A 25,981-nucleotide genomic window follows, 5' to 3' on the forward strand; every position below is an offset into this window, starting at 1 on the left:
AACAACCTAACATTTATTCAACACAGTAACACTCTGCAGAAGGACAGAGGGTAAAGAAATGAGTTAGTATGTCTAGACATTAATAAAAAGCTACAAAAGCGGAGCCAGCCTACAAGTCCAAACAATCTCAATTATTAGACAGACAGGAAATATTGATCTACACACTTTGTAGCATTCCTGATTTTGGCACTGCAAGTTAAGGATGACTGTTCCTTGACAAGATAAACCTTTTTTAATTAGCTCCTTGTATTTCACTTGTTTTATACAGAAGAAAAAAAAAGTCAGAGCTGCACATTTATATTTGACTTGGAAAAGGTACTTTTAGGAGGTTAATAGCTACTTTAAAGTTATGAGAGTGTAAGTTAGAAAAAAGTCAAATTAAAATACACTTTTATTTAAAACTTTAAATTGGACCAAACATTATTTCTATTTAGTCCTATAATAAAAACAAAAACCTGTTTGAAGTTTATGCAGGCACTAAAGATTTAAATCTATTTACAAAAGTTATTATATTTTAATTTTTTTTTTTTAAATGCACATTCAGGTAAGAACTCAGTCAAAAACGAAGACTAGGATTTCATGCACTCAGTCTTCCAAAATCATTTCCTTTAAATCTTTTTACCCTACAACAGTATTCAGAGCAGAGTTCAGCGAACAGTATACCTCCCCTTTATTGATTCTTTTTTTTTCCGTAAGCGAGTATTCAACAAAACTCAAACTGCCAGTTTAAGACAGAACATGCACTGAAGTGACATAAAAAACATGCTTCAAAAACAGTTAAATAATCCAGAAGTCTAACCTTTCAAAAGCTTTGTTTCTTCCACTTTGGTTAGATGTCCTTCATCTATGATCTTGTCTGCCAAACAAAATAAGTGTTACTTTCCAAGCTCAAATTAAGGAAGCTTTTCCCTGCACACATCTACGTAGAGTACATTCCATGACCAAATTAAAAGCTGATAATATTACTTCCTACTCGGGCCCGAACAAAAACTTTATTCTGGCGTGGAATAATGAAACAGAGACACAAGCCTGCTGGAACTTTGTGATAAAGTGCATAATTACGTCTTCCGCAATTTATTAGCTTACATTATTAATGCTTCGGTTCACTAATGAGAAGTTAGGAAAATTAATTTTTATGATTTTTTTTTTTTAAATCTAACTGGGTGCATTAAATAATTAATACATTTCTCAAGTTACAGTTACCAAAAAAATGAATTCTAAGAGCTGGTTGCCTGAAATAGATAACCACCCAAAACAGCAGAAACCTAGAAATACGCCACAATAAAAGAGCAAATGAGAAGCCACCTCCACATCACAACTGCTTTACCAGTGCCTATGAAAGGTACGCAGAAATAGTCTTTCTTCCAAAAAATTGTGCATGCACCACATTCAGGTTCACCAAAATTGGGTTTACATACAGCACTGACAGGGAAGTCTGTTCATGTACATCAGGTGCATAAAAACCTAAACCACGGAATTTGAGACCAGATTGCTAACTTCATCCTAACTCCAGCTAGGACACGAACGCAAACAGTAAGACCAACAGAAGAAAAGGTTTGGATTGATCGAAGACACTAAAAGAGCTATTGAACCAGTAATTAATTAATTTCTTTTTCAGATGAAATTTCATTATTTCAAATTCCTTAACAACCTGCTAGTGATGCCAACACGCAAATTATCGAGGGTCACTTATCTTACAGATCACATCATCAATTTCTACGCAGTAAATCTTTCAATTCAGCCAATGCTGAGAGCTGTTACACCACCGAAGACCCTGGCTGGATCCGCCCCTGCCTCTCCTCCGCGCTCTCCCTGCCCCAGCCCGGGCCACCAGGCAGGGACCCGGCGCGATGGTTACCCCTCGTGCTCCACACAGGGAGCTGAGACACAGAGAAGACCCAAGGAACAGCACACATGGGAGGAGTTCGGATTAAGGAAGCTGGATGACAGTAAATCCTTTTCAAATTTTTAATTAAAAAAAAAAAGCGAGCTTCAGTCAGCATGTCCAGCTTCAAGTAGCTCTGAAGATTAAGTCTCTGTACTCCTCTGATGGTCTGTTGCTGTAACCATGACACGCAGGACAACATTTGCATGGAGATATCTTTTTCAACCCTAAATAGTAGACAAGCTTTCAGACAAAAAAAAAAAAAACAAACCACCAAGGTCTGAAGAAGGGTTTACATGGCCAAAAGCTCGTCCTGTCCCCTTCCCAGCCCTACAGCCAGACAAACCAGCCTAAGAAGAGCTATTTCCTCCGCCTACAAATATTGTCCAGCATTCCTGTAACATTTTAAAAATACTGCTTCAGAAATACACTGAATGGCACACTGGATTTTCAGGATTGGCTTCAGATCTCAAGCAACTGTAGGAGATTACTCATCATCCAAATTCAGAACAACCTCAAGTTCGTCAGAGCTGGAGAAAGTCCCTGTGCCTTCACCGAGGAGGGACCGCGGCAGGAGTCAGGTTACTGCAGCCACACGTGAAGAGTTACTGAGTGATACCATGAGCTGTCTTCCATAAAATAACTTTTTAAAAAAAAATAAATAAAAAAAATCTAAACAAAAGTCTTCATACGTGATTATTTCAGTACTCATCTGAGGCTGGAAGGGGGGTGGGGAGGAAGGCAGCAAGAAAGCAGGTGGGGAATTCTGCCCTTATGTCTGAAAAAAGTTATCTGAAAGCAAAAACCGCACACTCCAAGTAGCTACCAACTGCTTGGTCTGAAGGGGTAACGCCTCATCTATGCTGGACTGTTAGCTTCAAATAGGCTTCTATAATCAGTTTACAGAAGAAAACTTAGCATTAGGAATCAACAGATCTTGGAGTTTTCACAATTCAGTAACTGTTAAAACCAGAATAATTACAGTACAAAACAAAGAATCTAGTCTTCTTGAGCCAGATGTTTTTCCAAATGGAAACCTTCGCAGTAGCGCTTTACACTTGTAAGAATTCTCAGTTCCTATGAGTAAAGAATACTGCAGACGACTTTTTTTTTTCTTTTCCATGGTGGTTTACTATTTTCTAACCTTCATTATGAATTTCAACCTTTGTACAGAAGCATCCTTCTTGACACTGTTTCTTCAGCGAGGAACCTCAGCAGTAACACACCAGTCCCCTCGCCCAGTGTGACCCAAGGCTGGCACAGCCAGTACCCTTCACCGGGGGACTGGCATCCCTCCTAACTCACCAAACTACCAAAGTAAGCATTCTCTGTGTTTTAGGAAGGCTAGCATTTGTATATTTCAAAGCCAACAAAAAATAGTTTATTTCTGCATGCCTATGTATATTTAGATAAACAGAAAAGTGGATTTTGAGGTCAGTGAACTGCATAGGATCTTCGTCTGCACTCTGTTACCACCCTAGTCACTAAAAACAGCAGAATCCACAACAATCAGAAAGTAAAAGCAGAAAACCTCATAAACTTAAATTTTTTAATTTTTTTTTTTTTTTAAATCCAGTCACATATTCCCTGAATCAAGACATGCGTTTTTGGCTCTACATAACTTAGGGTGAGGATCCTAGCTTTAATGTCTGGCATAAATAACTTTTATCTTTCATCCTATCCAGTCACTACTTAACAGAAAACAAAGAGTTACTGATACGTATCATAAATAATAGTAATTTTAACCGATATAATCTGCTTTGAAGTTAAGCTTTCAGTTCATCTTTAAGACAGTCTATGTTTCTTTTTGCCGATGAATGCAGTTCAAAGGCAGCTTTCCTTTAGGTTTTTAGGCATTTCCTATCTTTTCAATTTAAGGACTCCCTTTTAGATTTAGGTTGCCTATCACTTTGAGTTAATATAATAGTTAAGATCTGTTAACATTATAACAATTACTGAAGTAACACGCCCCCAATACATTTTGTGTTTCAGTATCAAATTAGTCTTTGAAGGAGACCGGTTTTGAAGACCAGTGAAAGGAAACCTGGCCCTCAACACACAAATTTCAAACCATCTGAAAAAAGTGATACTAAGCAGCTGTAATTGCCATCTGCAGGTCATAAATTAATGGAAATAGACATTCAATCCATCCAAAAATTATGTCATTTTAGATAGATAAATTTAAAAAAACCAAACAAACAAAAAACAGAAACCAACAAAAAGCCACTTAGTAAAAAAGAAAAAATTGACTTGCATTTCAAAATCATAGAAAATTTTCCTCATCACAGAGAGGAAAAAAAATAAGGACGCGAAGAAGAGCTAGACTGGAGTGAAAGACAGGAAGCTAGTAGGGCAGCACATCTCTCTTTTGTCTATACATCATCACCAGTTCTGGTAATAACTCATATCGTGTACTAATAAAAAGCACCACCACGACTTTTGCTGTTGATGTCACTGGTTTTCACCAGTGGTTACCAAAAAAAAGTTATGAAATGAGCAACAAGCGAACTGGATGTAATGATTAGAAAATAACAGACTTCCCAGATCATTCAGAGCAAGATTTCATAACATTCACGTTATAGATCAGGACAGATTACTGGGCAGTGTCCTGAGCTGTATTCTGCTTAAAAAATAAAAAAAATATTAAAAATGTATTTAAAAACCTACAGAAGCCAGATTTTAGAAACAACGCTAACCAAGTGCAATCACTTGCAATGCAGCTTGAATAAGATCTGCAACTTGTTTTTACTCCCCCACCAAAAAAAAGAATTGTAGTTTTAGTACCTTCAGAAGTCTCGATTAGTCTTAACTGATAAGCGCTTTCAGCTGCCTTATATCTCTGTAGCAACTGTATAGATTGTTGAATCATCTAATTTTCCTTCCTGGGCTATCTTACACACTCCAGTCCCTTGACTCACGCTGTTTTCCCTCACTTCTCTGCCTCTGCTTTCCCAATTGAAGTGCTTCTTCCCCAAAACTCTGGAGATGCGCACTTCCCCTCTGTACCACCACAAGTCAGACCCTTTTCTTCTAGACAAGCTGCACAGTTGTCTCAATTCACCTTTCTTTTAAGATTTCTCTTATGGTTTGCAGATTCTATAGTTTTCATTCCTCTGCTCGTACTATAAACCAGCAAACCCTACACAACACAACTTCAATGAGTGACTCCTATTTTCTGGGATTTTTATCATATTATTATTTTTTGAATAATAAACCTGCTTCTTTCCGATAACTAAATCTCTATGATAGCATAGTATCATATGATGAACGATATATTCTTTCTCAACATCGCCAGTCTTTATGATATTCTCCCACACTTAAGCATTTCTGTGCGTCTTAGAACTCCAGTTCCTGGCGACCTCGGAGCTACACCCTCACTGCTGCAGAGAGCGAAGAGGCAGGCGCAGGACTGAAGGGCAGCACTTATACACAAAATTTAAATAACAGATCCCACCGCTTGCAGTTTTTTGACCTCATGATTTTGTGGGGCCTGACGAAACATATTTGAATTTGGGAAAGACCGATTTTCAGTCCAGAAATAAACACACGAGCTGCTGATGTGAAATCTTTTTTTTTTTCTTGATTAGATAGTAAAACCTTATACTGGCACCAAAAAATGCAGAATACCTTTGAGCTCATATTCACTCTCTTAAAAATAATGCAATTGAGGCCTTAAAGTGTCTTTAATCTAGCTTTCAATCTCTCAAGAAGGAGGAAGCATGAGTAAATTGATCTTCATTTTACTCTTTTGTTACTATTTCAATTGCATGTTAGAATCTTTTACTAGATCCTGACAGCCGCTTTTGCTTCTCAATAGTGACAAGACTGGTCACATGTAGTTTGCAGAGGTGATACTAAGACAAGTTTTGCTAAAATAGGTTAAACTAACATCCAAAAAATGAGAACAGGCAACCAATTTGCATTTGAACATCACTCAGCCTGCTCCTCATCTTCACTCTAGACAAAAAATATTTTTACTCAAACATTTAACTTCAGGTCATTTTTATGTACTGAATAAAGAGGACTCATACAAGATCTTTGCAAAATTTAAAATTATTTTACACTTCAGCCTGATAGAAGACAGCTACCAGTAATGCACTTTTTAAAATAAACATTTTTCAAATGAGTAAAGTTTAAATTTTCTTAGACAAATATTAGCAGTATCCTGTTATTCAGTTTATAGCACTGCAATCCATATCACAAGGAGTAAAGTCAAACAAGTCTGTTACACTTCCGTATTGGAATTTAAAAGGGAAGAGTCCAACAGGCATAATGTCAAAAAAAATACTGTCTTATTTCCGCTTATAAATATTTCTCTCTGCTCAACTTCAGGTACATAATTCTGTAACCTCTTGAGTCAAAAAATAGTTCTTTATGCTACAAAGGAGTTTTCTTTGAAGTGTAATAGCACTTTTCTCTCCATCTTAATGATATTTTTCTCTCAGTGGACAAAGAGTATTAACATCTTAAGTTTTTCTTTAATTCCAGATACGCAGAGTGCGCTGATTTATTACCCGTTTTCAAAAGTCATTTGCTTCGAAAACCTGTTTCTCATTCCAGAACAACACATCTTTCTAAAGATTGGTACTGCATATTTCTGTTCTATTTTTTAGAATCTTAAAAGAATTTCTTAGATTTCCACATAAAAATTAAGGTATTGTTTTCCTTTTTGCTCTCTGTCAGACCTTTAATTATCAGATAGATTACAGATATGTGAAATGAAGAAAAGGCACCATTACCTTATCTCTGTCCTACTGCCCCTGGGATGTTTGCTTAAGCTGACAGCGTTAGGCTTTCAGCTTCTTACTTCGTAACAGGTGAAAAACGGCACTCAGTTTTAAGCATAATGGGGCAACATTGCCACCCTTTTATTGGTCAGAGGACAGGACTAACTCTAAGAAGAGACAATGTGATCATCGCTTTGCAAGGGCAAAGATATCCTCTTACTACTGCAGGCACCTGCTCACTATCACAATGCCACAATTCTGTGCTCAGAAAACTTCTGCTATGACAGAAATATTAAATAGTACTGACAAATTCTGAGTTTTATCCACCTTTTCTGGGTTTTCTGTTGTTTTTAAAGCAAATGTGATGAACACTCTTGTACTCACTCTGACATTCTATGAACTGATGAATAAAAGTGCAGTCCCCTCCACTCTTTGAAAGAAAGTGCTCTAGTAAAGAAAGAAACACTTAAGTTTACATCTTCTTATCATTTTCAAATTGATGCAACAAAAAGTTTGAAAGGTATATTAACAGTATTTGTAATTGCGTATTTACAGTGAACTTTTGAAATCTGAGTTACTATGCAAACAGACAAGACATTGAAATTGTGAAATGATGTCTGAGTGATATTAGAAAATAGATTACTCTCTTGAACTGATCAGAAGAAAGAAGTACTGTAAACGCATTTTCAAAGGGCACTTTTAAATGCTAAAATCTAATAGCAGTTCTTAAGCATAATAAAGAGCCCCTTACCTCAATAGAAGCTATTTAAAAAAAACCCAACAACTTTATTTAACCGAATTTAGGAAGAACCAATTATTAGAAGTCCAAAGATTCCACATTTGCCATTTGCTGTATTGCTCTTTCAGGTTTTAGGTGGTGACAAGTGACTTCCACTAAATTTCCATTGACAACTTCATATTTTTTTACAAAAAGATTAATGCACGTAAGTGATATTTAAATCACAATACATTTAGAATACTTAAAACTGATACATTGCTGAAACACGCAGCTCCATAACACTGATGCCTCTAGTTCCTCCAATTTTTTAATTCATAATCAGACATGGACAATTGCAAATACCAAATTGAGGCATTGAAGGAATAAACAACATGTATTCAACGTATATTCTTCAGCATTTTTATTAGCTTTAAAAGGGCATTTAATAAGTTTTTCTTTAGTCTTCATGTTTATTCTTCATATCCAATATCCTCTTGAAATGAAAAACATTTATTTTAAAAGTGTCACTGAATACCTTCCTTTACTTTTTAAACTAAGTTCCACTGAACAGAAACAACAGTTTTTGAAAGGACAGTTCTACAGTCGAGATCCTAAAACTAGTCTCAATGCCCAGGTTCACCCCAGTCCGTCAATGGGACCTTGTTCAGCTCCCAACGCCATTGGAATCTGCACCTCTCTAAGTAAAAAGGTGCTAACGCTTCCTTTCTAGAGAACCTCAAAAATCCTTTGACCTCAAGACTCTAGCAATCTGAAAAGGCTGCTTTTCAGTACACAAACCAGCACCATGGCTGTAACATTTATTCTCCAGATTAAACTTTTCTCTTTTTTTCCGCCTTTCTACAGGATCCTCTAAGTGACCGCATACAAATTTCCCGTATCTTTCTTCGTATAATCTATGGCTCGCAAAATGTATATATGAAAGCCAGGGGTAGTGCAACTCCCTGCGAAACATAGCACTTACTGAAATAACTCGGTCCTACACAACCTTTATCAGTAGCTTGAGGTACAAGAAACTTACTCTCCTCTGCACTAGCCTTTCCGTATGTGCAATGAGAGAAAAGGAGCGCCTAACCATCAACATCTCAATACACTTCACTACAAAAAGACTCTAGAGAGACTGTAACATGAGTTCTTAGTTCCTCTACTCAGACTGCAGCTCTTTTAGTGTTATGGACACCCACAGAAAAAAATAACGTGTAAAGTTCTTATTCTTGCACCAATTAGGCAGTGTGCCTATAAACATATCTTGAGGACTTGACCTAAAGTTTTGTGAGATAGACAAAAGGAACCCTAAAACACATACTGATTCTACATGGGTTTACCACCATTTTCCTCTGACTGTTGGGGGTGCGGTGGTATGTACACATTTGTATACAGATAGAGGAGACTTTTAAAAATTCCTTTAATTTTTCTGCCATTTAGCACAAAGACCAAAATTTTGAATTTCTGACTTCTGCCTTCAAGGAAAATCTTTCCTTTATGCAAAATAGCTACAACCTTTTTCACTGCCAACGTTGCTGAATCTACATTATATCCCCTAAATTCTTAGCTCTTCTAAAATAACACAAGACTACTCAGCAAAAAAAAAAAACAGTAGCTGCTTCCTGCTGCTTTCAAGAGAACAAAATCCAAAATCTGGCAGAAAAAAATTGCTGCCCATCTGTCACTATATGAGGGCTCGATAAAGGACAGGAAGATACAGAAAGGCACAGACTGTCATGAAGAGAACACGGGCCAGAAAGCTCTAAAACGCCAGGGAAATGTGGATGGACCAGGTACAGCAGAGATGCAGAAGAATGTGGTACAACGGACAGAATAATGGAAAACTAAGCTAAAATATAGAATTAAAAAAATAGAATGGTAGATGCATGACAGAAAAAGGTGATAGACTGTATAAACAGACAAAGACAACTTGAATGAGCAGTTATATGTTGTTCATATTCATAAACAAAAAGAAAGCGGCAGGTTTAAGCACAAGTTCTACTGTTACTTATAGGGTGGAGGAATCTATATTTTCATGCATCCATCCAGATGACATTTTGACTCTTACACAATCCAAAATAAGTCAAAAAGGGATTGCTTCGACTGTGACAAAAAAAGTGAATATCGGTGATACAAGAATATTTGTTATAATCACATAGTAATTAATTCTAATTTGAAATGATATTTCAGAGAATTTTTAAACTCAGACTAATAAGAGTTAGCAGTACTTTAAAAACTAACATGACACTCCTGCCAACAATTTTAAAACATACAAAAAAGTGTTTGTTTAAAAAAAAAAATCAATCTTAGTGTCATGTTATCAAGTATTTCTCTAAAACAATTATGTATTGGCACTCAAAGTTTGAAAGCTTTTATTAAAAATCCCAATTTAGCTCCGAGCTACTTTTGTCCACAGTACTGCATGCTTTTCTAATAACCTCCAACAACTTAACTTTCAAAGCCTTTTACGGTTTACGTGACTAGAATGAAGAATCACAATCCCTGTGTAGTACCTCTGTTTTACTTTGAAAAGAAGTTAACTATTTTCTGGGGCTGATGATTTAAAAAAAAAGTTAAAAGCAGATTTCTTTCTCAACCATTCTATCAAGCATTAAGAGTATTATCAACCTAAAATTATGCATCTTCGAGATGTACCTAAAAATAAAATATGGCCGTTCAGAGAACTGGAAACAGACATTAAGTCTCCTGCTTGCTAATCTCAGCGTGCACCGCAGCCGAGTGCCTAAAATGCTAAGATACCGCGGGATAACTAGTACTTCGATTAAGGGAAGGGTTTTGTACTGTTCCTTTCAGTGTTTGACAGATCTCTCCTCCTGCCCCAAATAAGAAATAGTCATGAGGTTATGCCACGATTAACTACTTTTGTTTTGCTATTAGTTTCCCTAGTTAAGAAGTTCTTCATTTATAATAAAAAAGGTAAAAAAGCTAAGAATTAGAGCATATATAGTTCTAAAGTTTTGTTTCAAGAATGTATATGGTAATCCTCAAACACTGTGAATATTAGTTAAAACCACAAGTTCTGTAAGTGCCCCAACCTTTCTTTAATGCTACCAGCATCCCCCAGAGCTTTCGCTATCTAGCAAGACACAGCAAGTGCTGAGGCAACTACATCGAGGAAAATTTAAAATTATAAGAGGACAAATATATCTTAGCCAATGGAACAATTTAGTGAACATAGAATTATAACTGGAATAATCTTTGCTGTATGGGATATTCGGCATAGTCTTATGAGACAATTTTATTTAAAACATTTAAAGTGTATGTTAAGATATATTAGTTAAAATACTTAGCTTTAACTAATTGGTCTTTTAAAAACCCATCAATTAGTTCAATCTGTATTCATTCCTGTTTTACATAAAGTCATTCCTGATTTTTAAACAGTTAGTTTCCACTATTTATGTAGTTCATGTACTCATGTTTTTCATATGTTATAGTTAGAAAAAAATGTTTTGCTGATTTTACTTACCATACCCAATTTACTAGAAAAATGGTATATGTCTGTGTTGCAAGGGAAAATAAAATTAAGAGGAAAAAAGTCAATGAGTTTTCCACTTTCTTGTATCACAATCCTGACATCATTTGGTAGACTCCTACTGATTCCAGTGAGAGCCCAAGAAAAAAAAAAAAAAAGACGACGACTTCCAAGTTGGCTCATTAAGTTTTATAAAACTTTCTAAAAACATCTAGACTGAAAGTCTAAGCAAAAAAAAATGCTGGTCAGAGGAGTGGACAAATAGAATTTCATTTTTAACAGAATATTATTTAAAGTAAAACTTTAGAGGACACTTGGAATTTTTTCAACTTCAAACATCAACCGTAAGACAAAAGGTAGCCTTAAGATACACTACCTTTCTCTGTGCTCCCATTAATTTTAGGTATGAAGTCGTCAACTTGTATGCCTAGGATTAAGAAAGGGTATTATTTCTGGAATCAAGCAAAACATTTTGCGTTTTGTTTCTTTATAAATACAGAATTGTGAAATGTATCTGGCTTTTCCTACGTCCTCCTCCTCCTAAATATCTAATCTAATCAAACAAAACAGGCAAAATTTAGAGTGTTTTCCTGCACTACAGATCATGTTCCTGTTTGTTCAAACGTATAAGGGGTTATTATCATCCATGTAATTACAGCCTATTCCATACATACATATACACACACACATATATATATGCGTGTAAGAAATCCTGTTACATATATGTATACAAAAACTTTGAAAATCTTGCAGCTGAGGGGGCACAATCAGAGCTCTAAATTGAGCAATGACCCAGAAGTCTGCAGACTCACAACCGGAGTGCCCTCTGCTGGCATTCTGTTGTGGCCACACGGCTTTCGGTGTTAACCAGTGACACCAAGAAGAATGCGCTACTGGGATAACTGTAAGGCGTTATTCTTCTGCCAGACCCCTAGACTACAAGGTTATTATAATAAAAGTAATTGAACAGAAAATCTGGAAACCAGCTTAAAACAAGAAACTGATCACACCTACCTAAGCTGTTGTGTTCTTTAAGAGTTTTCTCTTGAAGATGTTCTAACCGTACTGTAAACAAAAGTCCAAGAAAGAGATATTTCACAGATTAAAAGAAAAACAAATAATCAAAGTTTCTTCCCCACTAGTGACTAACCTTGTAAAGCAGTTAGCCGCTCATTTGTGAAGTCATTATCAGCCTGCAAAGCTTCTATTTTTGCTTGAAGCTCTTGCTCTCTCTCTTCCATTTCATCTATTTTATGCTGCAATTCTTTTTTCTCGGCCAGTCCTTTCTGTTGGATTTCTTCTTGTCTTCCTTCTGCTACCTGCTCAAAAAAAGATTAAAAGAATCGCCAAATAAATCAAAATTAACATGTAAAGGAAAAGATTACCTTGAGTTTTGTGTATCTGAAAGTACATTAGTAACTTTCTTTGCTAGTCGGATAAAGAAAATTGAAACAATGCAAAATTTTTCTGCTGTTATTTTTCTATAAATTTTACTTCAAGCACAGTAACAAAGAGAAAATCTCAAAATATCTTAACTAACTTTTTGTCTGGGGAACCTAAAGTTTTACAGGAAAAGTACCAGGGCCCAAGAACTAAGAAACACCTAAAGTCTCCCAGCACGTCAAATCAATCAAAACCCAAGAGTCCTTCTGAACGGAATATACACTGCACAGACCAACTTGATGGAAAGCCACATCTTTTTCCTTGCTGGATTTCAGGATAATGTTTCAAAGACTCTCCTCCCTCAAAGCTAGGTAATAAGTTTCAATTTTGATCCTTCTGTGTATACCCATCATCAACATCAGTGATTAACTCATAATTGGGAAACCAATGGTCTTAAGACCAGCAATTTAACATTTCAATTTGGAAAGAAAAATCTTCTGTCTGAGGTGCTGAACCAGGACCCAAGGAACCAAAGTTCCAGTATTTATCCAAGACAAATGCAACAACTGCCTCAGGTCTACAAAGAACACAACTACCTTCCTCCTCCACATCTTCTAGATGGAGACTAGATCGGAGACTCTTTGGGAACAGGCTTTATCATACTTTTATTTTTTATGTGTGGGGATTATTTTGTTCTCCAGCATAAAGGACCTTTAAGTATTAATATACTTAAGAAGTTTATGATAACTTATGGTAACTTTCAAAGCAAACAAAAAGGGAACCTTTTCAGCAATTTACTGAAATAACACTTTCAAGTACATTAAATGTAAACCAAAAGAATAGGTAAAAGATGATGTGCATCTTTCTTTCATTTACCTGTTGTTTATAAAGTTTCTTCGCCTTTATTTGATTGCTACATTACAAATTAAATTGTATTTATTTTTTCCATGCACTATAGTATCATCATAAGTCAGATGACATGGTGTCATTACCTTTAGCTTGTCAGAAAGATCTTTAATTTCATTTACAGCTCCATTGTACTTATTAGCTAATTCTCTTAATTCTTCCTGAGTCCGCTCATTCATTTCTTTCAGGTGAGTACATTCATCTTCTGTATTACTTAAGCTCCGCTGTAAGATAGAATTATTATGCAATAAATAAAAAAATAGAGACTAATAATCCACCAAACATTGAAGCTGATCTGTTTTTCCCAAACAGTATAGGTAACTAATCATATTTAACTGCTTTGTTCCTAAATTGAGATAAACAAACAGATCAAGTCCTGGCAAAAACATTATCTATACAAACTTTTGTAATGTTGTACTTAAAGAAGAGATCACGTGAAAACACATTACCTTCATGCACATGTAAAAAAAAACCCAAACCCAAAACCCCGCAGTTGGTTATACAATTAATTGTGACTCGTAGAAATAAAGAACTGAAGTGTGTGATCCACCTCCCCCACTCTCTTCTGTTTTATGATAAGTTGTGAAAGTTTTATAATAATTTGTGATTCGATGTAATCAATAGATTTCATCATACCTTTCACCCAGCAAAAGAAGATTTAACACATTATATAAGCAAAAAGGCTCCCAGGAAGTGTCCTAATCTTTTTCTGAACTTCATAACAGTGGAAAGGCACCTGAACTAAGATCCTCTTACTCAAGAGGCACCTGGGTCTCCAGACAAGGAACACTCCAGAAGTTTCCATCAGCTGGTGATAGCAGCACAACTAAACGGTGCATAGAGTTTCCTCCTTACAGCACAAAATTTGGTTCCTCATTTATATATATTTTTTTAACAAGCTCTGACTTAGTTCACCACCAAAACATCTTTAAACAAAAGTGGATTCAAAACTACATTATATAATAATTATTAAAAGCATAACTTTCAACCAGAAGCCAATGATTCTTCTGGGTGGAGAAAAAAGCCTGTGGCACGAAGGACTCAAGCAAATCTCTTACTAAAGTTAAATTAATATTTCTGCCCCAAGAGTCAAAGTACAAAGCATTAAGTAGCAAGTAAGAAGAATCTTCTGACTTACTAAAGGATTGGAAAGGAGAAGAAAGCTAGAAGTAAACATTAACAAACCTATCAAGAACTATTACAATATAAAAAGGGGCATTTAACTGAAATGCTGTAAGGTAATTTATTACAGCATTGCATTCTCTAAAAAGCTTGAAGAGGGTAGACACTTTGAGAACTTAAAATTTTAAGTCTGATGGTATTTCTTTACCTAAAGGAACATAGCAAATAATGATAAGCAAAGAGAAAATAATGCGAAAGACAGATAGTCATGTGAGCTATTAGAGGGGCAGAAATCTTATTTAAAGAAAGTGCCCAACATTTTGTCATCTTAAAAGCTCATTTTTAAGTGTAATTTGTATGAGTGGTTAAGCTTATGCTTCCATAAATTTTACAGTTTAAGGAAGGTCTAACAGCATTTTTCTAATGTTTGTATGCCATTTTCCCCTCACATACTGCCTTCGGTAAGGCAGCTTCATGAATTTTGGGATCCGACAGGAAAAGGAGGAGGAGCTTAAAGAATAGTTTCTCATTAACTGTTTAACAAGCTAAGTGTTGTCCAATAGGAGAAATACTAAATATACTGCAAGTGCCCCAATACAACACATACTGGCACATTACAGGCAGTAAAACAGCGATCTAAGTAGCAGCAGTTATAATATTTCAGCATTTCCAGAAGACTGGGCATGGAACTGCAGTACCTCCACTTCAGACAGTTTTCTGACCACTTCAATTTTCTCCTGAAGAACCCGCCTCAGGGACTCTTTGGCTGTTGTCTCATAGTTGTGTTTGTCTTCTTGTAATGCTATAAGCTCTTTTCGTATACTGTCTTCTGTTTGATTCTGTGCATATAATTCAGACACAAAGACAGAATATAAATTAGTATTTTGCTGATTAAATATATTAGATTGTGAGTAAGACATGTTCTATTCCAAAATGTTTAGCAATTTCTGGTAGACGGGAAAATGCTATGGAAAAATCAGCGATCAAAGATTCTTGGCATGACGGGGTGCAAAGCAGCCATTTTTTGAAGTGTATGTATGGCAGCACACAGCAGCTTTGATTATAGGAAAACTATAGGGGTTTTTTTGGCGCGGCTAAGACAAGGTCAAGCCTAGGAGACCTACAATTTGACAAACCAGAGACCTACGAGGTCCCATCTGAAAGACCTCAAACAGGACCTGCAAAGAAAGATCTTTTAGTGTAGGTAGTTGAGAGGAATTGAAAATAAAATAAAACAAAAATTTAAGGCAGGCACAGGTGGCCTAAAGAACAATCAAGGCAGAGGACACTTGTTATTCTGTCTCTGACCATCAGATAGCTCACTCATAATGCCTTTTTTCAAATCCTTATTTGGAAAGAAACATCCATAGGAAACAGGACAGGATGGTTGCTTCTCACCAATGACAGAAATTCCTTTTCTGCATTTCAGTATGTACACGGTTATATGGTTATATACAAAAGAAATCAGTTCGCGCTAAAAAAAAATATGCTGAAAACTAACCGTTTATCTAGACTTAAAATGATTCCACGTAACACAGAACAGATATACAGTTTTCATGCTATTCAGATTACCAAAACTGCACAGGCTCATTTCAGAAAGTTCGTTTTCCAACTGCTCTCCTACAACTAGCTAATTTCAAGACTCTTCAAAAGAGCTATCTTTCAGCATTCCTAGAATTCAACTTTAAGTGAACTACTTACCTTTGAACATGCCTGTAATTGATTTCCCATAACCTCTAATCTTGACAGCAGCCTGTCTTCATCTATTAAAGCCTAGCAGAAAAGAAGTATCGCCTTAGTATTAACATGTGCTTTATGTAGTTCCCGTAGTGTTTTGCTTTAAAGACTTTAATTTTGCTGGAGTATTTGCTACTAAGAGTTATTTCAAACTGGTACATAATCACTAAATTTATATAAACATTAACTTTTGCACAGTTTAAGAGAACTGCCATAAGCTTGTTATTCTTTCTGCTGCTTTCCCAGTTTTTGTAAATTAATACCGAAAATATGCGCTACTGCGTATTTCAGTCCATGAAGGAAAAGGATGCCTGCAGATACCTGCCAACTAGTATCTGAAGCCTCTTGCGTGACAGCAAGTAGTCGCTGAAGGGTTGCCAGCTTCTGTTCCAACATTTGTTCCCGATGTAAGGCTTCCTATGAAGAGAGCAGAACACCAGTCAGTTCAGCTAGAACAACTCGGAAAAACAGAAGCAACATAAGAGATACCAAAATACAAGAAAAAAAAGGAAGCGTGAGTACAAAACATTATCACATATTCAAAACTATAATAAGCCCATCCCATCTTACCCATCCATACATTTACTTGGATATTTTAATTAAAAAATGTTATCCTATAACCTCAGGTTGCTAAAAAGCTTCGTTTTCCATGCATATGTTGTGTGTGCTGAGTACACATAGAAACAAGTTATTCTTTCCAAGACTTAAAAACACTTGCGACTTTTGTCAATAATTTGAGTAACAAAATTGTAAACACCAAAAGGCAGTTTGGCAGCTCCCATGCAATGAGCTGTTCATCCTCAAATCACGTCACAAAATTAAAATGCCAAGCAAGAACTACTGGTTTTGTTCTATTTTTGGTTTACGACAGTAAGATAGAAAAGCATCTTTGTTAACAATTCCAGGATATAGAGAATGAACAGACTGGTGAGCAAGTATATATTTGGCCTCCCAAGAAAGAGCATCTGCCTGAGCTGCTTCCTGCTATGTCAGCAAATACATATAATGTTAGTACCCATCTCAGAAGCCTCGACATTGATGTGAAGAAACAGGCAAAATTAGTCAGTAAAACTATACATAAATTAAAGCTACGTAGAATTTAGCAGGAAGAATGTTTTCACATCTTTTCCAGAAAGTTGCTTTTATGATCCTTTCTAAAGAGTTTATTTATATATATATATATTTGCCCACACTTCAATGTGTTGTCATTTTGCAGTCTAGCCCTTTTGTGACACGACATCTTAGGAAAAAACACACCTATTAAAACTGACTCAGGAGCAGGCACAGAAAGGCTGGTGATACCAATGAGAAGAAGAGCTGCCACCACCGTGCCCTCCTTTATACTTTCCAATAAATACAGGGACAGAAATATTCATACCAAGAAATTATATTCACAGAAACAAACTAGTTCTGGACACGTGAAATGACATCTTGTTTTCCCTTTCTTTTGTTCTACCAAAACCTTTAAACCTGTCCCCGGTACACTCACTGCAGTGGATGACGCCTGAAATACTGGGAGCAAAAGAAAGTGGGGGACAATGAGGCAGGCACAGAGCATTAAGGGAGCCTTCTACAAACCAGGGAGCTTTCGTGTTTCTTTTTTAAAAGTCACAGTTCATACCCCTCATGCAAAATCCCAGAAGTTTACATAGGTCTATACTGTGGTCAATTACAAAATAGAATAGTTTGGGTTGGAAGGGAGCTTTAAAGGCCATCTAGTCCAACGTCAACGAGCAGGGAACATCAACTAGATCAGCTTGCTCAGAGCCCCGTCCAACCTGACCTTGAATGTCTCCAGGGATGAGGCACCTACCACCTCTCTGGGCAATAATGTTTTACATTCTTTCACTACAGAAAAAGATAGTTAAATGCTTATCGTGTTCCAGTTTACAAACTGCAAGCCAAACAAAGATATACAGAGCATAAGATCTGTGTTTTGAACAAAGATTAAATACATAGCCAAAACAACACAGTCAAGAGAAAAGTTACCTGTAGATACTGTGAAAGCTGAAACAATTCCTGAGAATACATGCTGGGAGTGTTAGCAGCAACCTGAAAAATAAAGAAATTTAAGAATCAAAATGGCTTTGGATTTTTCATTAAACTCAAGCAATGGAAAATTCATCGTTTAAATCTAGTCATGAAGGTAAACTTAAGATTATCTAACAACTGGCATTTTCAATCATTTATTGTTCTACTTTTTTTTGTTCTCCTCTTTTTTTCTTTTTTTTTTTTATGATAGAACTTCCCAACTGAGGACTGAGGCCCCACTGTGTTAATGTCTTTACAAGCTCTTGAACCACCAACGCAGCAAAGAATTTAAGGCTTTTGTTTTACTTGAGATTAAGCTGACAAAAAAACCTCAAGGTGCACAAAGGTGAAGCCATTTAACCCAAGGACAAACAGAAATCAGGTTTCCAGAACTGCAAATAAAGTCTCTCATATTCCAACTCAATGTCATCGCTGTCCCACACACGCACATTCATCACACATTTTCTGGAGACTTACTAGACATTGTCTTCATCGTTCATCTTTATAAGTACCTGTTTCGGATTTGGGGAATACCTATAATATCTCTAATCATAACTGTTGTTGCTGTATATTAGCACCATCATCTTACTTGATTTCTATTTACATACAATTAAAGAAGTTTTACTATGTCCCCCTGTACTCGGCACTGGTGAGGCCACACCTTGAGCATTGTGTCCAGTTCTGGGCACCTCAATACGAGAGATCTCGAGGTGCTGGAGCGAGTGCAGAGGAGGGCAACGAAGCTGGTGAAGGGCCTGGAGAATAAATCTGATGAGGAGCGATTGAAGGAGCTGGGACTGTTTAGTTTGAGGAAGAGGAGGCTGAGGGGAGACCTCATCACTCCCTACAACTACTTGAAAGGACACTGTAGAGAGGTTGGTGCTGGTCTCTTCTCACAGGTAATTAGCGATAGAACAAGAGGGAATGGCTTCAAGCTGCAGCAGGGTAGGTTTAGGCTGGACATTAGGAAAAAATTCTGCACAGGAAGAGTGGTCGGACACTGGAATAGGCTGCCCAGGGAGGTGGTGGAGTCACCATCCCTGGATGTGTTTAAGACTCGTTTAGATGTGGGGTTGGGGGATATGGTGTAGGGGAGAACTTTGTAGAGTGAGGTTGATGGTTGGACTCGATGATCCCAAGGGTCTTTTCCAACCTAAATGATTCTCTGTGACGCCACCGCCTCTGCCAGGCTTAAAGCCTGTTTTTTGCTAAGCCTGACTCCCTACTTTCTCCAGTCCCAGAAACTGTCTGGACTCAGGGAGGTGGCAAAATGTGTTTATTTACTAATTCTTGCACACTCTTCCTACACTGACATAATTTTGAAGCTGTTTTTCACACAGTCCCTCCTCAGAATTTCTGCCCTTGCCTGGATTCATGCTATATACGCTGTTTTGAAACCTCAACTTAAATGCAAAGTCTATGGACTCCTCGGGCTGCTGACTTCACAAATAAGTTCCCTTAGTTTCTGAAAATTTTGTTTTTCATGTTTAAAACTCTGATTCAAACCTATTTAAGTTAATCTTTCTTTTTAGAGGCTGGAGAGACGATCAATTCCTGACTGCTTGTCTCAAGAGCGTGTCTATTGACAGCTGTTTTAGAAGTGCACCACATTATCAAAATTGAGTTTAAAAATTAGACTAGACATTACTGACTCCATGACTCTACAGTGAGCAACTCTGGCGGTATTAGGTGCAAGAGGAGCAGAGAGGTTTGGTCGCAATCTGTCTCTGGAACGTGCCAGAGCACATTCCAGCCTGTGCAGTGCGGCTTCTCCTCCATAAAAAAAACAAGACACAAGGACATCAGACCTCATCCAAACAGCAAATCATAAGGTACTCTTGGGTCCCACAGAACAGATCAAGTACCAAATTATGCAATACCCACGACCTCTTAGTCGGTCAACCTGTACCGGAAAATTTAACCACCTTACCATCAACGGGTTTTTTTCTTAAGTCGTGTTTCAGATGCCGTACTGTCAGAAGTCAAGGTACCTTAAAGTATACACTGCAATACTGCACTACCTTCTCTACCTTAAATGTCATTCAAAATATTAAACTAGGTAAAAACAGACAGTGGAAAACATATCTCAGTACAACTGGACTTCACCATTTCTCCGTCTTTATAACAAGTCAGAAAGCAGTACGTGGCTCAATAAAGCAGAAAACAGCAAATTACTGAATTACCTTGTCAACAGGACTTGGTAATGGAGCATGGATAACACTAAAAAAAAAATTTAAAAGTAAACACAAAGTGCAGAATAGCAGTTCAAAAATCTAAAAGATGCCTGCATTAATTCAAGACGCTTTGTATTTTTAAAGTTTATTCTTCAGATAAAAATGAAGAGTTAATATACAAACATGCAAAACCTGCTAATACTATGCTGATGTTTTCAAAGTTACAGAACTATTTTCAAATTATAAATCCAAGGTCTATTCTGAAAACTCTCTTTACCAACTTTTATTTCAGTAGCTACATAATATTTGATTTTTTAAAAAACTGATTTATTAAGCTTTAAACCAATTTACACGCACAAAACGAGATATGAAAAGACAGTGGATATACTACTCTTGTTTAAAAATTCAACAAACTGAGTAAAACAGTATTTGCTAACTTAGAGAATTTTGTACACTTTCACTACAGCAATGTTATATTTGCACATTTTCATCAGATCTAAAAAGTCCACACATTTCTACTATTTCTTATTAGGACATGCAATTACATGGAAAATTTCCCAAAATAATTTATTTTGACTTGTCTTGCCAGAAGCAGACACCCTAAAGCTTCATGCAAATATTTCTGGATACTAATGATAAAGGAATAATTAAATAAACAATCAAAAACATAATTCTAATAATCTTTTATCCTCAGCAATTTTATGTCATTTGTAACTGGCACGCAGTTACTGCAAACAAAATATTTATGTTTTTTGTTTATACCACTCTTTGAAATTTTCTCCAAAACGTGCACATATACACAAAAAACTCTCAATAGTCATCGGGGTTTCCAAACATTATTCCATCCAACGTATGTTATATTTTTCCCCCCCTTATTCCAGGCAAAGCTTTCTTTCATTATGACACCAAATAACCGCACCACGAGGCCAGATTACTGTATTACTTATCTGAAGAATATAAATAGTGTTACGTATACGCAGAGAGAGAAGCCATTGACCCCACTTTAGTAAAGTCTATGTGCATTCAAAGGAGCAAAGATAATAATCCCAAATAAAAAAGAGGGAAGGAGAACACTCATTTGCTTTCTTTTGTCCTGTATTCTTGTTTATAACACCCATTCCACGCTAAACCACAGGCAGTCAGAAAAGCCCAACTTGATAAGAACTTTTTTATTCTTGTATAGAACTTTTTTATTCTTTCATAGTTGTTTTAATTTCTAAAAGCAACAAGCAAATGAGATTTCTTTTTCATAATGCCCGCAAGAGAACCATGCTCTCAGTTATTTTCTTTGCATGATCACAGGAAAAGAAATCGTTCCCATGTTGATTCGAAACATAATATTCATCAAATCCTCATTATTCAGTAGTTTAATTTTGCTACACATGAATAGATACTTATTCTTACTCTGATCGCAATCGAGCTTCCATTCCATCTGGAAGAAACAGTTTGATTGTGGAGACTATACATCCATGGGTAACTGAAAAGAAACAAATACTAAGTCATCATGATTTGTTACTACTTAAGTATAAGTTCAACGGTGAATGTTATAGTAACCAAGCGAAACGCCCGAGGCAAGCAAACAAGGGAAGGCATGGCTGCCTTCAAGCACCCGTGCCCGGGTCTGCCTTCTCGGACTCCTCTGGAGATGGAAACTTCATCACTGGAGACTTGACGCAATTACACCGTGCGCTTAGTCCTGGCTGCAAAGCTGTTCCAGTTCCACTTCTGCCTGCAAGATGTCTTTACTGCAGCAAGTTAAAGTTAACGCCATGTTTCGACCATGAAGTGAGGAAAAAGGAACGCATCTTACCTGTCCCAGGTAACAGGAATGCAGAAGTATAAACAAAATAACGAACTACCTTTTTGACAAGATTCCTAGGAACGTATCCAGGGACCTAAAAGGTAACACACCCGATTTGTGTCACTAGACACTCACTTCAACATCTGGAATTTGCCAAGTGATTGTTATTTACAAACACAAGGACCAAAAAGGGAGCACAGAGGAAGAGTGTAGGAACCACCGAGAAGTACATGCCCTGGAACGCTATGGGCAGCATCATTCAAGACGATGCACCTCTGTTTTGGTACGTCTGTAGTACATGCCTACCACGCAGCCCTCGGCAGGCGGCCTCTCATTCCACACAGAGAAAGTTTGCCTCTCCAGGACTAAATTCAAGATTCTTTGAACTCAAGAAAGATCCCAAGGAATAAGAGGAGGAAATGCAATATTTGATTCTTACATCAAGTTCAACCTCTCTTCACAGTGTTTCCCAAAAATGTTACTGGTACCATTTTCAATGACATTGCAAACAGTAAAATTACATCTGGGGTTTGTTTTTTTTTTTCTTATATGGTTCTATGATTTCAGAAGTAAAAAAATCTTTCCAGTTACATGGAAAGACAGACAAAGATTGTTCCCAAAATACTACCACAAGCCAGATACAAATAAGTATATGGTCATCTATCATCTACCACTACACCTAAAGCACCCACCAACACACAAAGACAAATAGCTGCTCTACTTTCATGGTTATTAATACCAGCAAAACAGTTAATCTGGCTTTGGGAAAAAAAAAAAAAAAAAAAAGGGGGCAATGGGTGTTTTAGGACAACGTTAGTACTCCAGGGAAACAAGACATGTCTTTGAGGAAGCTACCTCAATAGAATCTAAAAATACAGGAGAAATGATCCAACTAAACAGAGTTGTTCTTAACCTTTATTCAGTGCTAAAAACTAATGCTTTGGAGAAGTATCCCCTTGGCTACAGCACCTTGTTTTTTGTAACTGACCTGATAAAGTATTAAATTTACATGCCAGGGAAGAACAGTCAGGATCTTATTCTCAAAACAGATTAACCCATGGGGTTTGGAGTCTTTTTTAGCTTTAGAATTCCCCAGAATTCACAAATCTGTTCTTGCAAAAACACTTGTAAAAATACATTAGTAATATTAGCTGCAGCATGTAATACAACAGCTTTCACAAAGAAAAAAAGTCTTTCCTTTAAGGCATAAAGACGAAATTAGTGATTTCAAGAAGAAAGTATTAGGGCAAATGAAATTAAAGACCAACAGGGAGCTTTACCTTTGGGTCATATATATCAGGTGGCTCAGCTGCAAGATTATGGAATTCTGAAGTTTTTCCATCAAGACTCAGACTGAAAAACAAAAGTCTCCTAAAAGCCGCAAGAGCTTTATTTGTATAAAAAAAGGAATAATTAAGAGACAAAGGGGATTTAGCTGAGGGTCTTAAATAGACTGTGAAAAGGTACCATGCATTTTAATAAGGTTCCTAAAAAAAAATTATAAAAAGGAAAAAAACCCACAACACTCTGCACTCTGTCTTTTAGCTACCAGTTCATTATAATTGAAAGAATAATGAGAAAGCCTAAAGGAAAGGTAAAGCAAGATACAAAACATTATTATAGCGATGAGTGGACAGGACAGTAGTAATTGTTTAAATTCAAGTCCGCGTTATTCCTTTCGAGGAATAACAAAAGCAGGAAAGCAACCCCCGGCTGCCAAACGGGACCGAGAACATTCTCCTCGGACCAAGCCCCATTCCCTCCTCCTGTCCCCGTGTCCCACGTCCCACTCACCTGCCGGGCGCGGGGGTCCCGGAGCGCTGCCGGGGGCCGGCCCTTCCCCGCCGCCATCCCGCCCCGGACCCACCGACGGACGGACGGACTGGCCGCCAGGGGGCGCCCCGCCGGCCGCTGCGTCCCGGCAGCCACCCCCGGCCGCAGCGAAAACCGCGATTCTCCGGCAAACCTCGGCCCCCCGCCGGCTGCGCCGCGGCACCCAACGCCGGACAGCCGCCGAGAGCTGCCCCGAACCCCGCCGAGGGCCTTAGGCTGCAAAGCAGCGTAAAAACGGGAATAAAGTCGTGATTTTTGCCTCAAAAGTTTTGCATCCTAGAGAGACAGTTTGCAAATGAAGCTCTCCTCTTTATTTTCACTTATTGGTGTGATAGCAGCAGCCACGGCAATAATTGACATAGTGCGAAGAATCTGCCTTTTCCCTTCCCCCTGGAGAGGCCGGTGATGGGCAGCGACCACTGGGCTTCCTCACCCGCACAGGCTTTTACAAACACCACGCCAGAGAAAGGATGTATTAAAGAGCCCAAACTTGACTGGAACCCAGTGCATGAACTGTATTCGACCCAGATCATCTGGTATTATTTGACCCCACTTGAAAGCCTGCTGCTCCTTTCCGTGCGGGGAAGTCACCACCGGTTAACTCCTGGAATGCTCTGGCACCGACTGGGAAATTTAGGAAGTGCTAAAAGAATACAAACCGCACTAACAGAAAGGCAGGGTAAAATGATGAATAGGTAAGTACTGTGTTAAGAAGAGGGAAACGAGCAGGCCTGTGCACCGGTCAGTAATGGGACAAGTGGACAAATGAGGAAGCGGGAGGGTTGGAAACGTTTCTCCGGGGCCTGTTCTTGCCTTCGGCTCCCAGCGGAACGCAGAGGAATGGGTGCTCCCACCGCCTTTCCTGAAAAATCACATACTGAACGTGCCACTACTTTAATGAACCAAACCAAGATCGTATTTGCAAGGAAATGACTTACTAAAGCACAGCCTGAACAATAAAATAAAATGGATTCCAGCAATATTTACACAAATCAAAATTTACATAGGCAAGTAAACTGCCTATCCTGTCATTACCTTGTAATTACACACAGCAAAATGCTGAAACGTCTTGTGCAAGGAAGGCCTTATGTAAATACCAGAATGCAAAATGGTTGTAAAGGGAATCACTAATTTAAAAACTACTTTCATGTCTGTTTCATTACTAGATTAGGTTAACAGTAACATCTGAGATTACTGAAATGAAGTGGTGAAAAAAATGTGTTTATACGCATTCCAATTGCACTCATGGGTAAACACTAACTGCGATGCAGCTGTTTCATGCCCCAGCACGATGATACCATCTTCATTCATTGCTCGGGGGAGCATGAAGAGGGAGGAAAGCAAACTTGTACGCTCTTCCTCATTAGCCAGCTCAACACGTTCATGAGTAACGTAAGTACAGTTCCTATGTTCAAAGCTAGAGAAGAGGAAAAGGAAGGCTGCACAACCTGATCGCTCGTTACACAAATGCCAGGTTGCTGGGATCGCGTTTTGTAAAACTAACGTAAAACCATAGGGAAGAACTACTACTGGCACGAATTCCTGGCAAGAATCTGCTTACGATGAACCTTCCACAAACTTTCACATAAAGTAATTGCAAATAATTGCTGATAAACACAAGTGAACTCCAATTTTTGTTCCAGCTAAATCTTAAAATAAAAATTGTTTCAGGTCTAAATACACATGAATAAACTTTTTTGGAATGAGCAACATTTTCCTATCCTCATTTTAGAGTACCTGCAGAAACCCAAATCAATAGCAGTCACAGAAAGAAAAAGTAGATATCTTGACAAGAATTAAATTAGCCTGTTTCAAACTCATGCCAAGTACCATATCAAGAAATGCAGTTTCATACTTCTGCCACGTTATTAGTTGAAACTTTAGGGTTCATAGGCTTGACAGAAAGGTAGTTACAAAAATAAAATTAAAAAAACCCAAACACACACCACCACAGAACCCCCATGCAGCACTATCCACGCATGCACATGCTGCGCTTTTAAAATTGCTGGAAGTCAACTGAAGTGAGGTAACAGCTAAGCTTGTGGTCCCAGCTGAGCCTCCTTTTCCGGACCTGCATTTCCACGACACACACTAGCACACATACACCCCCAGAAGATGGGGGGCCACGGAAGCAGCCCAGTTAAAATGTAGCTTGCAGGGGCAAGGGG

The 25,981-nt window shown here is 37.6% G+C and overlaps 1 protein-coding gene across 29 annotated transcripts in view; it reads right to left on the bottom strand.

Annotated features, from left to right (window-relative positions):
• SLMAP (sarcolemma associated protein) overlaps nt 1–25,981 on the bottom strand; it is an 87,678-nt gene that overhangs the window by 25,157 nt on the left and 36,540 nt on the right. For 8 of the 29 annotated variants that reach the window (XM_063348528.1, XM_063348512.1, XM_063348514.1 and 5 more), the window contains 12 exons: nt 21,584–21,656; nt 20,189–20,225; nt 17,964–18,026; nt 16,296–16,391; nt 15,939–16,010; nt 14,936–15,076; nt 13,202–13,339; nt 11,977–12,145; nt 11,841–11,891; nt 11,203–11,253; nt 6,997–7,059; nt 800–856 (listed from right to left, as the gene is read on the bottom strand). In XM_063348528.1, coding sequence (XP_063204598.1) covers nt 800–856; nt 6,997–7,059; nt 11,203–11,253; nt 11,841–11,891; nt 11,977–12,145; nt 13,202–13,339; nt 14,936–15,076; nt 15,939–16,010; nt 16,296–16,391; nt 17,964–18,026; nt 20,189–20,225; nt 21,584–21,656 — 1,011 coding nt within the window. Of the gene's footprint in view, nt 1–799; nt 857–6,996; nt 7,060–11,202; nt 11,254–11,840; nt 11,892–11,976; nt 12,146–13,201; nt 13,340–14,935; nt 15,077–15,938; nt 16,011–16,295; nt 16,392–17,963; nt 18,027–20,188; nt 20,226–21,583; nt 21,657–23,774; nt 23,881–25,981 lie in introns of those variants that run through there. The other 21 variants (XM_063348536.1, XM_063348518.1, XM_063348519.1 and 18 more) reach the window with 10 other exon arrangements.

The sequence above is a fragment of the Chroicocephalus ridibundus genome, chromosome 10 (assembly GCF_963924245.1).
Source record: "Chroicocephalus ridibundus chromosome 10, bChrRid1.1, whole genome shotgun sequence".
Lineage (NCBI taxonomy): Eukaryota > Metazoa > Chordata > Aves > Charadriiformes > Laridae > Chroicocephalus > Chroicocephalus ridibundus.